The sequence below is a fragment of the Camelus ferus genome, chromosome 31 (assembly GCF_009834535.1).
Source record: "Camelus ferus isolate YT-003-E chromosome 31, BCGSAC_Cfer_1.0, whole genome shotgun sequence".
NCBI classification, from domain to species: Eukaryota; Metazoa; Chordata; class Mammalia; order Artiodactyla; family Camelidae; genus Camelus; species Camelus ferus.
Window position 1 is genome coordinate 12,498,074 of NC_045726.1, and position 13,118 is coordinate 12,511,191.

General features: G+C 41.5%; 1 protein-coding gene across 1 annotated transcript in view; it reads right to left on the reverse strand.

The window, feature by feature from the left end:
* Positions 1–842: 842 nt before the first annotated feature.
* The window catches only part of ADAM7 (ADAM metallopeptidase domain 7), a 44,943-nt gene continuing 32,667 nt past the window's right edge, over positions 843–13,118 (reverse strand). Inside the window, exons 17-22 of the mRNA XM_006194011.1 lie at positions 12,002–12,082; positions 11,034–11,112; positions 10,410–10,515; positions 9,940–10,033; positions 5,466–5,522; positions 843–923 (exon numbers count right to left, since the gene is read on the reverse strand). Coding sequence (XP_006194073.1) covers positions 843–923; positions 5,466–5,522; positions 9,940–10,033; positions 10,410–10,515; positions 11,034–11,112; positions 12,002–12,082 — 498 coding nt within the window. The remainder of the gene's footprint in view (positions 924–5,465; positions 5,523–9,939; positions 10,034–10,409; positions 10,516–11,033; positions 11,113–12,001; positions 12,083–13,118) is intronic.

The following is a 13,118-nucleotide window of genomic DNA, read 5'->3' on the forward strand; positions in this document are numbered from 1 at the left end:
AAGTTTCCTAAAAGCCCGACCTTCAGTTCGAAAGTGATCAGGAAGCTTCCAATAAGCCCAGGAGTCTCACCAACACTTCCCACTCCTGGGTGATGATCCATTGTCCTCAAGGGTCCGCCACAAAGCCACGTAAGCCACACCGGCTGCGGCTTTTCCTGACACTTACTGTCCATTATGTGTTCCGGGGAAAGAGGGAGCTTTTTAAGTTCCCATGGCAGCGGTGGCTAATCTGCTGGCCTTCGATAAAAAAAAAAGATAATATACAATTTAACAACAGAAGCAAAATCTAGACACTGAGAGTGGTCTTTGGGAGACTGGGTTTTTTGGGGCTATTGACAGGTCAACCTTGAGAAGACTGGATTTCAGAACTGAGATTAAATAGGATTTATCTCTGCAGTTTAAAAATCTCCAGTCAAAGCTTTCAGGCTGCCGGTTTCCCTTTTGTTCAGGGATATGGTCCCTATTTTTTACCTCAACGCATCACCCCTGGCAGAAAGGGAAGTGTGTCTTGCAAAATTCACCCAGGTACTTTCTTAATAATCAGGGGCAGGACTTTAACAAGTTTATTTAAAGTCATGATCTGGACGGCCGATGTCTGTTTGACAAAGGGATGGAATCGTCCTGTTTTGTCCGCTCGGAGATTTAGTATGCTATGTCGTCACCTAGTGGCCATTCTAGGAATTTACTGATAAATTGTCAGACTAAACTGCCACACGTTTTTCACAGTGATCAGGCGGTTATGACCTTTATAATGACTTCCCAGTTTCAGCCCATCAGTGTGTGTGTGTTTTAATCCCATAACCACCTGTCTGTACCGATGCCTTGAGAAAAAAGCAAAATGGCTATTTGGAGCCGGTGGCATTTGAGAATACAGCCAGTCCTCTGTCTTCACGGGTTCCATCCGCATCCAGGGATTCAACCAACTACGGATGAAAAAAAAAAGTAGAAATTTCTTAAAGTACACGGGAAAATGTGCATAGGTTATGTGCAAATACTTAGCCATTTTGGGTAAGGGACTTGAGCACGGGAGGATTTTATGTGCTCTGGGGTCCTGGAATCAACCCTCTGTGGATACCAAAACAAGACTGTAATGGATGCTGTATTGGGGATGCTGGTTTTGTTTTGTTTTATTTTGGGTCACCGTCACTGCATTCCTGGCAGAACTGATGTAAAAATATACTTGAGATTCCCTGACACCGTATCATTTATAGAATATTTGTAACAAATACAGATACTGATTTATTTTTTTGGAGAATTTTTAAAAGGACTTGCGGGAAATTAAACTGCCCTCCACCCCCTGCAATTACAGCCACTAATGTCTCTGTTCAGTTGGACTTTTTCTGTTTCTGTTTTATGCCGTTTGCTATGAGTTTCCCTGGTTCTGCATCACTCAGTGGTCAGAGATTAGGGCAGAGGTATTGTTCAAATACTGGGAGCCCGCAAAGTTCAGTAAGTTTCATTCCTCTCTGGATTTTCATCTGTGGTGCTCTCTCTCGGGTACTCACCCCCAGGCAGCTGGGGAGAAGTGAGGGGCTCATCCAACCCGCCCTGTTCCTCTCACGCCCACGTCCCCCTCATCCCATTTCGGGCTGGTCCACTCACACCCTGTCTGTGACTACCACCTCAGCTTTACAAAGATGCACCTTGGTCCTATTTGTTTCCTGTAGGCACTTTGGCTGATAAATGATTTGAGTTCCTGCTCCCCAACCCAAAGCAGCCCACGGAATGTCTTCAAAGAAATGTCAGTACAAACTCAGATTAAGGTCTTGGAAGGTGCAGTGCGTGTGATGGGTTCTGAAGTTCCAGCCCTGTAAGCTTCCAGATAAACCTGGAATCATGCGCAGAGGGCACATGACCCAGCTGTGGGGGACACCCCGGCTCCCCAAGACACAGCAGCCCAGGACTGTGGCGTGCTCAGGCTATGTTTAGGTGAGTACTCACACCAGGAAGGGTTACTTATTTGTGGCAGGGCAGCAAGACATTTGCAGGGGCCGAATAGGAGGCAGAGATCATTAGACAGTGGGTCTAGACAGTAGGTTAGCAGGTGTGTCCGTTCCCAACAGGAGTCCTGCGAACAGTTGTAGTTTCAAGGGAAAGGATTCAAATCCTGGAAAGTGACAAGAGTCAGAAAGATTAGGGCTGTGAATTCATAAGTGGCTCTATAAGCAGCGAAAGAACCGAACCTGCGAGGGGACCACTCGTAGGGGTGGCTGTGAAGATGCTCCCTAATTGGTCGACAGTATTGGAAGAAGAGGATCTGGAAGATGTCGAGCAGCATTTGGAAGGAGGGTAGGGAGGGTCTCTAAGGCCTGGGGCAGGGGGACCCACGGCAAATACTACCTGAAATTAAAAGGAGGCTGACTGTCAGAGGACCCCGGGGATTATTTGAAGAACAGGGAGGTAGATGTAGGAGTCTAGAGTGATTGTTTCAGCAGGAAGCAACGAAGCAAGAAGACTTAGGGAATTCCAGACATATTCATAATTGGAGACAGAGAAGAAATTTGAAAATAAAAAATCACAAGAAATGCGTAGTCAGCTGAAAGTTGAGCCCAAGGTAGAGGAAGTAAGTGGTGATGGGGAGTTTTCCCAAGAAATACGGGAACAATAAGAAAAATGACAAATCCAGAAAGTGATTTTTTCATAGGGGGAATGAGATACCACCAAAATGTATAGCTTCATCAACACGTGTGTTGTCCAGGCAAACAGGGACCATCCCTTCATTCTTGGACATCAGAGTGTTATTGTGTGGTTTTAATACAGAATTTCTCTTTTTTTCAAAAATTTACATAAAATGTCTCAATTAGCATATTTTGCTTCAAGCGTGCATTTATCAGGATTCTTTCCCAAAGGCGTGGTTTTAATTGGAACAGCAGATGCTTATTGAAAGCAGACTGGGTTTAAAGTGCTGAGTCACGGCTGCCCTCGGGGGAGCTCAGTCTCTCCTCCCATGTGACTGTCAGCATAGCAACAAAATTCCCCAAGAACAGCCGGCTTTGGTCCTTGGCTTGCAGCCTTTATTTAACCGGATCAGAACAATTGCACTTAGCATGTGGAAGTTTTATTTCAGTAAATGAAGACAATAACTGCATATAGTTTTAACAAAAAAGAAAACAGAGAACACAAGAGAGCATGTTGAGAAGCATCCGCATGAGAAACTGAAAAATGCTGAAATCGTTCCCAGGACAACCCCAGGCACTGTAATCCACTGATGGGGAGGGGAGGGGACAGGACAGCGCAGACAGGGCACATTCCGCGTCCAAACCCGTATATTGTAAGGACCTCAAAGCCCTTTGTGGGGATTGTGAGTGTTTCTTCTCTGCTGGAGTTAGTTTTCTGAAAGTCTTGTAAGCCTCTGACATTTCTGTCAAGTGCTTAAGGAATTCTAAAAGTTTCAGAACTCGGAAAGAAATACTAGGCGTTGGGAATTACCAGGAACGTTTCATGTCCGCTGTTGTCACCGTCGCAAAAGTTGAAGAACGATTTTGTAGTTACGGTGACATTTCTTCCACCTCCTTCACCAACAGGAAATGAGCAAGACAACCATCTACCTTTACATTAACTAGTGGGGTCTGATGTTTCCTGCGCTGACTTTCTTGGCATTTCTGCAGGAGAGAATTTCACTTGAGCCATAATTAATGGTGATTATGTCAGGTTCAAATTAAGGTGAGCACTTTCCTGCTCCCAAAGAGATAACCTGTTATAAGAGATGTTTTGCTTCTTAAGGCTCAGGGGGGTAATTTACTATCCTCCAAGTTTTGACTTCTTTTTTAAAAAGTAATGAGATGAATAATTTGTAAGAAAATACTAGAGAAAGGAAACTTTTATTTTTGTATTAAGCTAAAGAGCATTGGGGAAACGACACGGTATTTTTTGATCGCATATGCCTACGCCACAGGTTGTAAATTCTACAGGTAATTATTACAGAACGATGCTGTTCCTCTTCGAAATTGTCTGCTTGGATAGAAAGAACATTTGAAAAACTACCAGTAACAGTGCAGCAAATATGTAGAGAAGGTTGTGGAAATCTTGTATCCAGAATCTTCACCCCAGCCTTGCACAGCCATTTTGAATATCCAACTTCAAGCTCTAAATAAAAACAGATGGTTAAGAACAAGTTGTTTTCCATAAAATCTATAAGCATGTGATAGTTCAGATACTCATTTATATCTATGAATTACGGTAGCCTGCCTGGATTCTGTTGTATATACTCCACATATCCACGGTTTCCGCAGATCTCCTTAGCTAATTAAGCAGTTATTATAAAATGGAAAGCTTATCACACAGAAAGAAAATCATTCTGTTCTTCATTATGGAAAGTCAAATAGTTTGCTTGCACGAAGAAGCATCTCCCTCTGCTCTCCAGGATGAGAATGAAAGGACCAGCAGAAATGTCTTTCTTTCTCCGCCGCAGCGGGCAGAGTGTATGGGGCGGGATTTCTTGTAAGGATGCTTTGTAGGGGAAAGCGTCATATAAGCTAGTACGCTGCAGGAAGTCGACAAAAGTCGATGAATGGATGAAGGAAGGAATGAATACAAAAATTCTGAAATGCAGCCAAACAGTGCTCGTTTTTGTCTCCCTTTGGCAAAAATTCACAATTTTTGGATGCATTTTCTAGCAGAGGCATAATAATTCGAAAGTGAAATCATCCCTCAAGTACAGCCCGTTATGGTTTTGTAAGTGGAAACTTTGCCATCACGGAAAGACTGTTCCATGAGAAAGGACACCTTTTCAGCGAAGACCTGGGACCCGCCCCCACGATGAAGAGCTCTGTGAGGCGGAAAGGAGGCTTAGAAGTAATAGACATTCGAGGAAGAAGAAACCAAAAAGGGTGTATTATGCTGGAGACCAAGGACAAATAATGTTGCAAGGCGGGGAATATGACTCTTTCGTTTTGTTGTTTTTTTCAGCTTCACTGGGGTTTAATTGCAAATAAAATTACAATGTGTGTATACACACATATATATATATATATGTAAAGAAATACCTTTTCTGTGATTACCAGTACTGTTCTGTCCTTTAAAACATCTCATGAGAACCCAAGTGTTACGTGTCCTCTAGCCAAGAAAAGTTAGAGAAAGAGGCTTTGTTTTTGTTGTTATTCCTAATCTGCATTCAGACTCTAACGCTGTGGAACACTAGCTTGCTCCCGCGGTCAGGTTGAAAACTCGTGGTCTAGAACAGTCACTGCCGAATTACCCGTTAGAAATTTAAGCGTATCAGAGAAAACGTTTCAGCCATCCACATCTTTTGAAATAAGACCTTGCCAATCAATGAATAGGTAAAGAACACAAAAGGATGCTAGCTTTTGAAAAATTTAAAACGGAAGCAGGGAGGGGAGGCTATAGCTCAGTGGTGGAGTGTGTGCTTAACATGCATGAGATCCTGGGTTCAATCCCCGGTACCTCCACTTAAATAAGTAAACAAATAAATGAAACGGAGGGAACCATCTGTCCCGGGAACCTACCACTTGGGCACTTTGGTTGGGATCGGTGATTCCTCGTGGCTCTTTACTTGCAGGTTTCTATAATAAATAGATTTTGTTGTGTCAGGAACAGAACCAGATACCACACGTAGACACGCGTACATGCACAGACCACCTCTTCTTGATCCATGAAAAGTCTTAGTTTGTAAATTGCTATGGAATGGGGAGGGGGGCGGGGTAGGACAGTTCCGGTTAAGTGAAGTTTTCTCAGAAACCGTTTTTCCTTGTTAGCCTTATTGTGACGCTCTCCAGCAGTGTATTTGGTGAGAGATTTCCAAACATTTTTCAAGGACTAGAGCTTCCACTCAAAAAGATCTCAGTTGAAATCCCAGTAAAACCAATGTTTAAAAATGGACTGTGCTGTCGAGCAGGGCCTGGGGAGACAGGCCCGTTCAGTGTCCCCCTCCCCCTCGACTGTGCAGCACATCCTGAGATCCTCTTGTGTGATCGGAGGCTTCTGTGCAGAACCACAGATTGAAAACCATCTTAATCACACCCTTTGAGCCATTAGTAAAGAAAGCATAATGAGAATTGCTGATTTTAACAAAGATACAGTTGAGACTCGGTGCTCTCCACGCCTAGTTCTGAGTAAGAAGTGTTCACGGTGCCCTTGAGGATACGTAGACACAGGCCCCAGTGCTTAGGGAGATCTTAGACACCCTGTAATAGCTCCTGTTTTGGCTCAGCCTCTAAGGCATGTGTGTGCTAAGCTACCTAAGTCGCTTCTGTCCCATCAATATTGATTCAGGGAACACCCCTCCTAGTGGGAAGCCCTCCGCCGATGGAGGCCCCTGAGAAGCCATCACTGGGTTTGACCCCTGAGAACCCGGGTGAGAAGTCAGGCGAGAAGAGTGAGGCACCTGCTTCAGGAGCAACATTTAAGGGACACAGATAAACTCTGTGATCACAGTATGTAACATGTTAATGTGTGGTTTAAAAAAAAAAGTCGGAACCATTGCCAAGAATTTATGATGAACATTTTAAAGAAAGACAGTATCCAACAAAGCGAACGTCAGTCAGTCACCGTGCTCTTCCCCACCCTAATCCCAGTGCTGCTGAGAAGGAGGACATTCTTATTTCTGCCTCAAATCAGAGAGCTGTGTAATATTATTGGACCTTTTCAAGGAACCAATGAGCGTCCATGTGGCACCAAGATTATTACTGAAATGGACACAGACCAACACAACCGACAGAAGGGAGCCGAGGGACCGTACCAGCGTGACGTAGTGCGGGCTTGAAAACCTGCCTGGAAGTCTCTCCAAGGGCTCGGCAGTTCTTTGCTAGTGAGAAAAGACACTATTAACCTGCATTTAGTGCTCAAGCAAATAGGACTATTTTCCAAGCCTACAAAATAAACGTTCATCTCTAGAATACAGTCCTAGGAAATCTACAGATATTGAAACACACAGAGACAGTGTTCTTCCCTGGGTGGTGCTCCTGTGATGGATGAGCCTAAGCACTTGTCGGTAAAGCAAGCACACCTATGGGAGAGGGAGTGTTTCTTTATGTGGTTTGATGTGCGTAGCACAAGGCTAGTCTATCACTCTCCAGACCCTAACATCCCTGATGGTCCGAATCCCAGGAAGTCCACAACCAGTTCCACCCCTTTGGACCTTCGTGGTCTTTGAGGGTTTCCAGAACTTCCTGCTGTAGCACTGATGGGCCTGGCTGAGCGACCCTCTCTGGAGTGCTTTCCTTTATTCCCCAGTGATGTCAGTACAATTAGAAAGTAAGGTTCAGGGGAAACAAGACCTAGGAGAGGCCCCGGGTGTCAGAGCAAAAAATAACTGAGCATTATTCATGTAACGGGAAAAAAACCAAACGCAGACCTTTCCCAAGCCACAGGGAAACTAACCTTAACTAACATATCAAATAGGCCTCAGCTAAATCATTATTATGTATATAATTTTATGCCAAATAATACAAACAACCTAAAAAAGATTCGAGGTTCCAAACTCTCCTATGCAATCTACATTTACAATATATTATGGTATACAGTGAATTAAATTCATTCATATATTTAACAAATATTTATCAAGCTCCTCATCCAAGTTCCCTCATTTAACCACAAGAGTCAAAAGCCCTCAAGGATTTTGTCCTCTAGACGTGTAACAAGCACGCCGAGGGCCGTATTTGAACCTCTGGTTGGCTTTGGTGTTTACTATCATTGGTCACACCCTCAGACCCCCTTCCCCTGACCCTCTTCTCTGAGAGCGCAACTGTTCTGCATATTAATTGCAAGAAAATGTACTTAGGAAAGTAACTTCGACAGCACATGACGCACAGGAGATAATTAACACGTATTAAGTGCTAAATATATACCAAACGCTGTGCTAAGTGCATTTACATGCAGCTTCTTATTTAAACCTGATATTAGCATCCTCTGTTTTCGTATCAGAAAATCTCAGGGTAAGCTTAGAAAATGATCACACAATATTTTCTGTTCGTTTGAGTGGACAATGAAGACTTATTTCCTGGGGTCACCACTGGCATAATAATAAGCACTACTGGGTAACCATGATAAACCATCACATAATGAGGGAAAAGTTAACTGTCCCCCTCGAGGTAATTGATAGACGTTCAGTAGAAGCCTTGCTGTTACATGTGTTTCTGGGGGAAGCCGGGGAGCATGCTCTGCAATATCGTGCAGTAAAAAACGCAGGGCTTCTGAAACATGTAGCGTTGGGGCAAAGTATTCAAAACACCTAGAGCTGTGTAGTGAGACCACCACCAACCACACAAGTCCTGACTGTAAGAGATTAGCACCATTGTATGTCCACTGGCATTTGCGTCTAACAATGGTGAGTCCATGCATCCTTCGAGACTTTGGTCCTGGTGGACATTCCCATTGGTATAATCTTATTGTGACTGCGTTCTTCATTGGTTAACACATTTTTAAAAAGGGAATGCCTTTGTAGTTTCTTAGCACTCACGTTTTACTTTTTCCCAGTGAGCTGAACGCACTGGAAACCATAGCTAAAGGCACTAAACAGGCCACTCCTTGCAGGGTCTCCTACAGGATTGTCAGCTTTTTTCTTAGGTTTCCACACATGGCTACGGGTGTTATTTTAATAAACTTTTCCTTGAATGTGAAATATACACAAAGAAATGGACAAAGTGGAAGTGCTGAGTTGGATGAATTTTCACAAATGGGCATGTCCGGGCAGCCAACCCCTCCCTAGATCAAAACTTTTATAAAACTTGGCCAGCTTTTCTGAAGATCCTCTCTTCCCTGCGGTAACAACGACCCTGACTTCCAGGACCATAGATTTGTTTTGTCAGTTGGAACTTATATGAGTTGAATCGTACAGTTTGCTTTTGGGTTTGGTGTGTTGTCTAACGGTACGTTTGCGACAGTCCATACATACAATGGTATGTTGTAGATGTCAGTAGTTTGTCCATCTCTCCTTCCCTGTAGCGTTCCATTGTTTCAATATATCATGAATTGTTCCCCCCTTTTACTGTGATTAGACATTTGTATTATTTTCATCTTTTGCAAATAATGCTGTTGGAACATTATTGTGGACGATTTCTGATATACCCACATATGCATTTCTGTTGGATGGATTCATACGGCAATACGATATTCATGTGGCAAGAATCGTTGGATTACAGGGAATGCCTAGGGTCAGTTTTAGTACAGAGTATCAATTTTACCCACCAGTTGTTCCATTTAAACTTTCATTAGCATTTATGAGAGTTTTCACTGTCTGTGTCTCCACTAATCACTGGCATTGTTTTCCTTTATTTATTTTAGTCATTTCATGGGAAAATACAATACAGATAAGAACGTGCGTACAAAACAAGATCATGGCTTAAGGAACCATTTGACGCAAATATTCTTGTACTCACTGCATTGGTGAAGAAATAAAACTTGGCCATTTCAAGTTACCTATCATTATTGCCACCCACTTCCTCCCCCCAAATCAGCTACTTTCCATCCTTAAACTAACAACCTCCTCCTTGCATGTGATTATATTTTGAACCTCAAATATTTATCTCTCATCACTGTAACTTCGTCTTGTACTTTTTTAATTTTAATTTTATTTTACAAGGAAAAGATTTTCCCAATACTTTTCTGATACTAATTTTTAATATAATTTTATTTTATGTCTAGAATGTATTTGGTATGATCCTGCTTCTTTTCAATTTATTAAGACTTGTTTTATAACCCAGAATACGGTTTACGTTAGTACATTTTTCTCGTGGTGCACAAGTTAATCTTTTATTTAACCAACACATTTGCTCTGATATAGTGTCTTGGTTTCCCTGGTCTCCTGCCTTCCTCTCCTTCCCCACGTGTTGACAGAGGTTGTTGGTATTGTCTTAGACTTTATCTTAGACTGTTCTTTTGCATCTCTGACCTCACTTAGCTTAGGGGATAGTTCCATTTCAAACACACACACGACTACTTTTTATATTGGTTAATGAACTCCTGCAAATGCAACTTTCTTACATGTAGAGGGTGGATATCAGGTAAGATGGGCTCGGTCCTTGTCTGCTGCTCAAAGTATCCTTTGTTCTCCACTCCCAGGGTCTCTCCAGGTGGGCTGCCGAGAAGGAAAATGAACATTGACATCAGCTGTGGGATAAGCCTGTGATTTAATATCCAATCATCTAGGAGATTTTTGAAAAGACCGATACTCATGTTCCACCCTACAACAATTAAATCTGAGGGAGGAACCCAAATTAGTAAATGTGTGTGTGTGTGAAAAATCCCCTGTGCTTCCAATGTGCCGCAAGGTTTGGAAGCCACTGGGAGAAACATTTGAATGAGAACAAAGTGTGTGAAATCTTGACTTACTACTCCTATTCCTTGGTCTTCAGTAAAAGGCTTATCCTTCCCCTGTCAAGCATCCTCCATGACCATAAAGCTTACACAGTACCCGTAATGGTCCCTTCAATGCATAGAAGATACAGACATACCTTTGAACATGCTTCAACTTGATACATTTTTTGTAACGAATTAATAACGTGACAACCACAACACTGGTAAAAACCAGGATGAGCACAACCACGAGGATGGAGACATCTGCAATGGTAAAGGACACGTGCTTCAGCCAGGACCTCAAGGCTGGGACAGTGGAATGTTAGCATTTAACTGAGCGATTACAATCCTGCTTCTTCCTTCCTTAAAGGACTTTAATTCCCCCTCCTCCAGTTATTAAATAAACTAAAAGGCCAAAACATTGTACAAATGATTAGCAGATGACACTCCATCCAAGACTCCATTGTGTTTAAAGGAGTCACAATGAGCAGGAAAGTTTGTTTGCAAGTTACTCACTGACTATAGCAAAGACCTTACTGCATTATGGGTGCTTAGAAGAGCTAATCCAAATGTAACTAGAATATACATTAATTCTAAGAAAGCGGGCAATTGCAGTAAATTCAAACTCAGGTATTTAAATACGCAAAATAACAAAAAGACCATACAAATCCATACAGAAATACAATATATATGTAGTAGACTTTTAGCGTGTAAGCAAAAAACATCCTCATTGGCTAGGCTTTTTAGATCTGCAAGATGTTATATTAACCGAGGATGCTCACTGGTAACATTTAAGGTTTCCTCCCAGTCCACAGGCGCCTTCTCTTCCTCACACTGGCACTCAAGTTCACCGCCATCCACCTGGAAGAGCCGTCAATCGTATTACTTATCAAATGGCTAACATACAGGTTGTTGTTTTGCACCTGATTTAGCTGAGTGCTAGCACTCCATCAAATGCACACACACACAAATACCCACACCCACATACCCGTGAATTTTTAATTGATTATTGATTAACTAGACTGCTTACCAAAATCAATGTTGGGAAAAAAATAGCAAATGAAAGACAAGGAGGAGGGATCTTTGAAGATGGCCTCTGAACAAGAGAATGATTCTGACAAATTCAAAACCAGGTGAGCCAGATGGTTTGACTTATCTTTCTAGAAGCCATCAATATTACTAAATGAAGAGCCCCTGCTAGAGTTGGACGTATCATAGCCAAGGAGGACATGCCACCTAGGCTTTGTAACAGCGAGATAATATTAACATGGGAAAAAAAAAAGTGATGCCAAGATGTTTAGTTCATCAAAGAGCATCGTGTAATGGTTAAGAACAGACAGTCTTAATTGAGTGGAAAAAAAAAAAAAAGGGTTTTATTGTTTTTTCTCAAAAGCTTTAAGCTAATGTTGATATTGGTGAAATTTAACTGTAAATTATGATAGATCCAACTTTAAACTTTAGGTTTAGATTTCATAGGTGCATAATTACTGGGTTTCTAGATTACCAGCTCAATGATAAGGCATATACTTGTAATACTGGCATTATCTACGTGTATAATACTTAGTTTGGCTCTTTGGATCAATATTAATGATGATACATGAAAAAAATGGATCTCAAATGCATATTTGATTTAAAAATCACTATCTATACGTATTTACATATGCACCCACACATACACAGGCTCAGGAAAGGAGCCTTATGTAACTAAATGACTGGCAAGACATTAATTTAAAAAGGAATCAAACCTTACAGCATTTTTGTTGCACTGAGATGAGCAGTTGGTTGAACTGTAGACCTTCTCAATCTCCACACATTCGCCATTGCTGCACACCTAGAAACGGAGTAACCGATATGAATTAGAATTCCTTGCTGTTAGAATTTGCATCATTTTTTCTACTCTGAAAAACCACATGTAGAATCTTCTGTGGGAGAAGAAATACTCTATGGATGTTCAATCGATATTTGAAAATAATGTAGTGTACATTCAATCATTGATATACACAAACCCATTAATTATTAGAATGTCTATGTCCTTACTAATTCTTCAGATGCTAATCTATCAAAGATTCTCCTCTTGTAATGGCAGTAATTTCTCCTATCATTTCTGTCAGGTTTTCTTCTGATTTGATAAGGATCAATGTTTGTTATGTCACAGTTGCTGGCTGGGCATTTTGTTAATGGCAATTAATCTCCTTATTTATACTTATTACCTTCGTTTTTAAATTTTGATTTTTTTTTATAAATTTTATGACTGAATTACTGTTGTTTTTGTTGCTTGTGGTGATCGTATGGCTTATCTTTGCCCAATTATTTGTTAACCATTATGTTTATTTTTACCTATTTCTTTTAAAAAAGGCTTATATCCAGAAATGTTTTTCCAATTCTATTGAGGTGTAATTGACAAATAACAATTGTATATGTTTAGAGTGTATATCATGATAACTTACCTACTTAGACATTGTGAAACGATTACCAAAAACAACCTGATAAATACATCCAGCACCGCAAATAGTTATTTTTTTTGTGATGAGAACACCCAAGCCCTACTCTCTCAGCCAATTTCAAGCACACATTACAGTATTATTGACTAGAGTCACCATGCTCTGTGGTAGATCCCCAGAATTCACTCCCTTTATAACAGAAATGTGTACCCTTTAACCAGCATCTCCCTGTTTTACCTCATCTGTGTCCAGCACAGTCACTGGCACCATGGCATGTGCCCAGGAAATATGTCTGAACGAATAAAATAAGTGCAGATTGCATGGTTACTTCATAGTCCAATCAGTTCAAAGGCAATTAAGTCTAAAGCGAACTGTGGTTACCAGGAGTGAAAGGGGCAGGGAAGGATTAAGCGTTCGGGATTAACA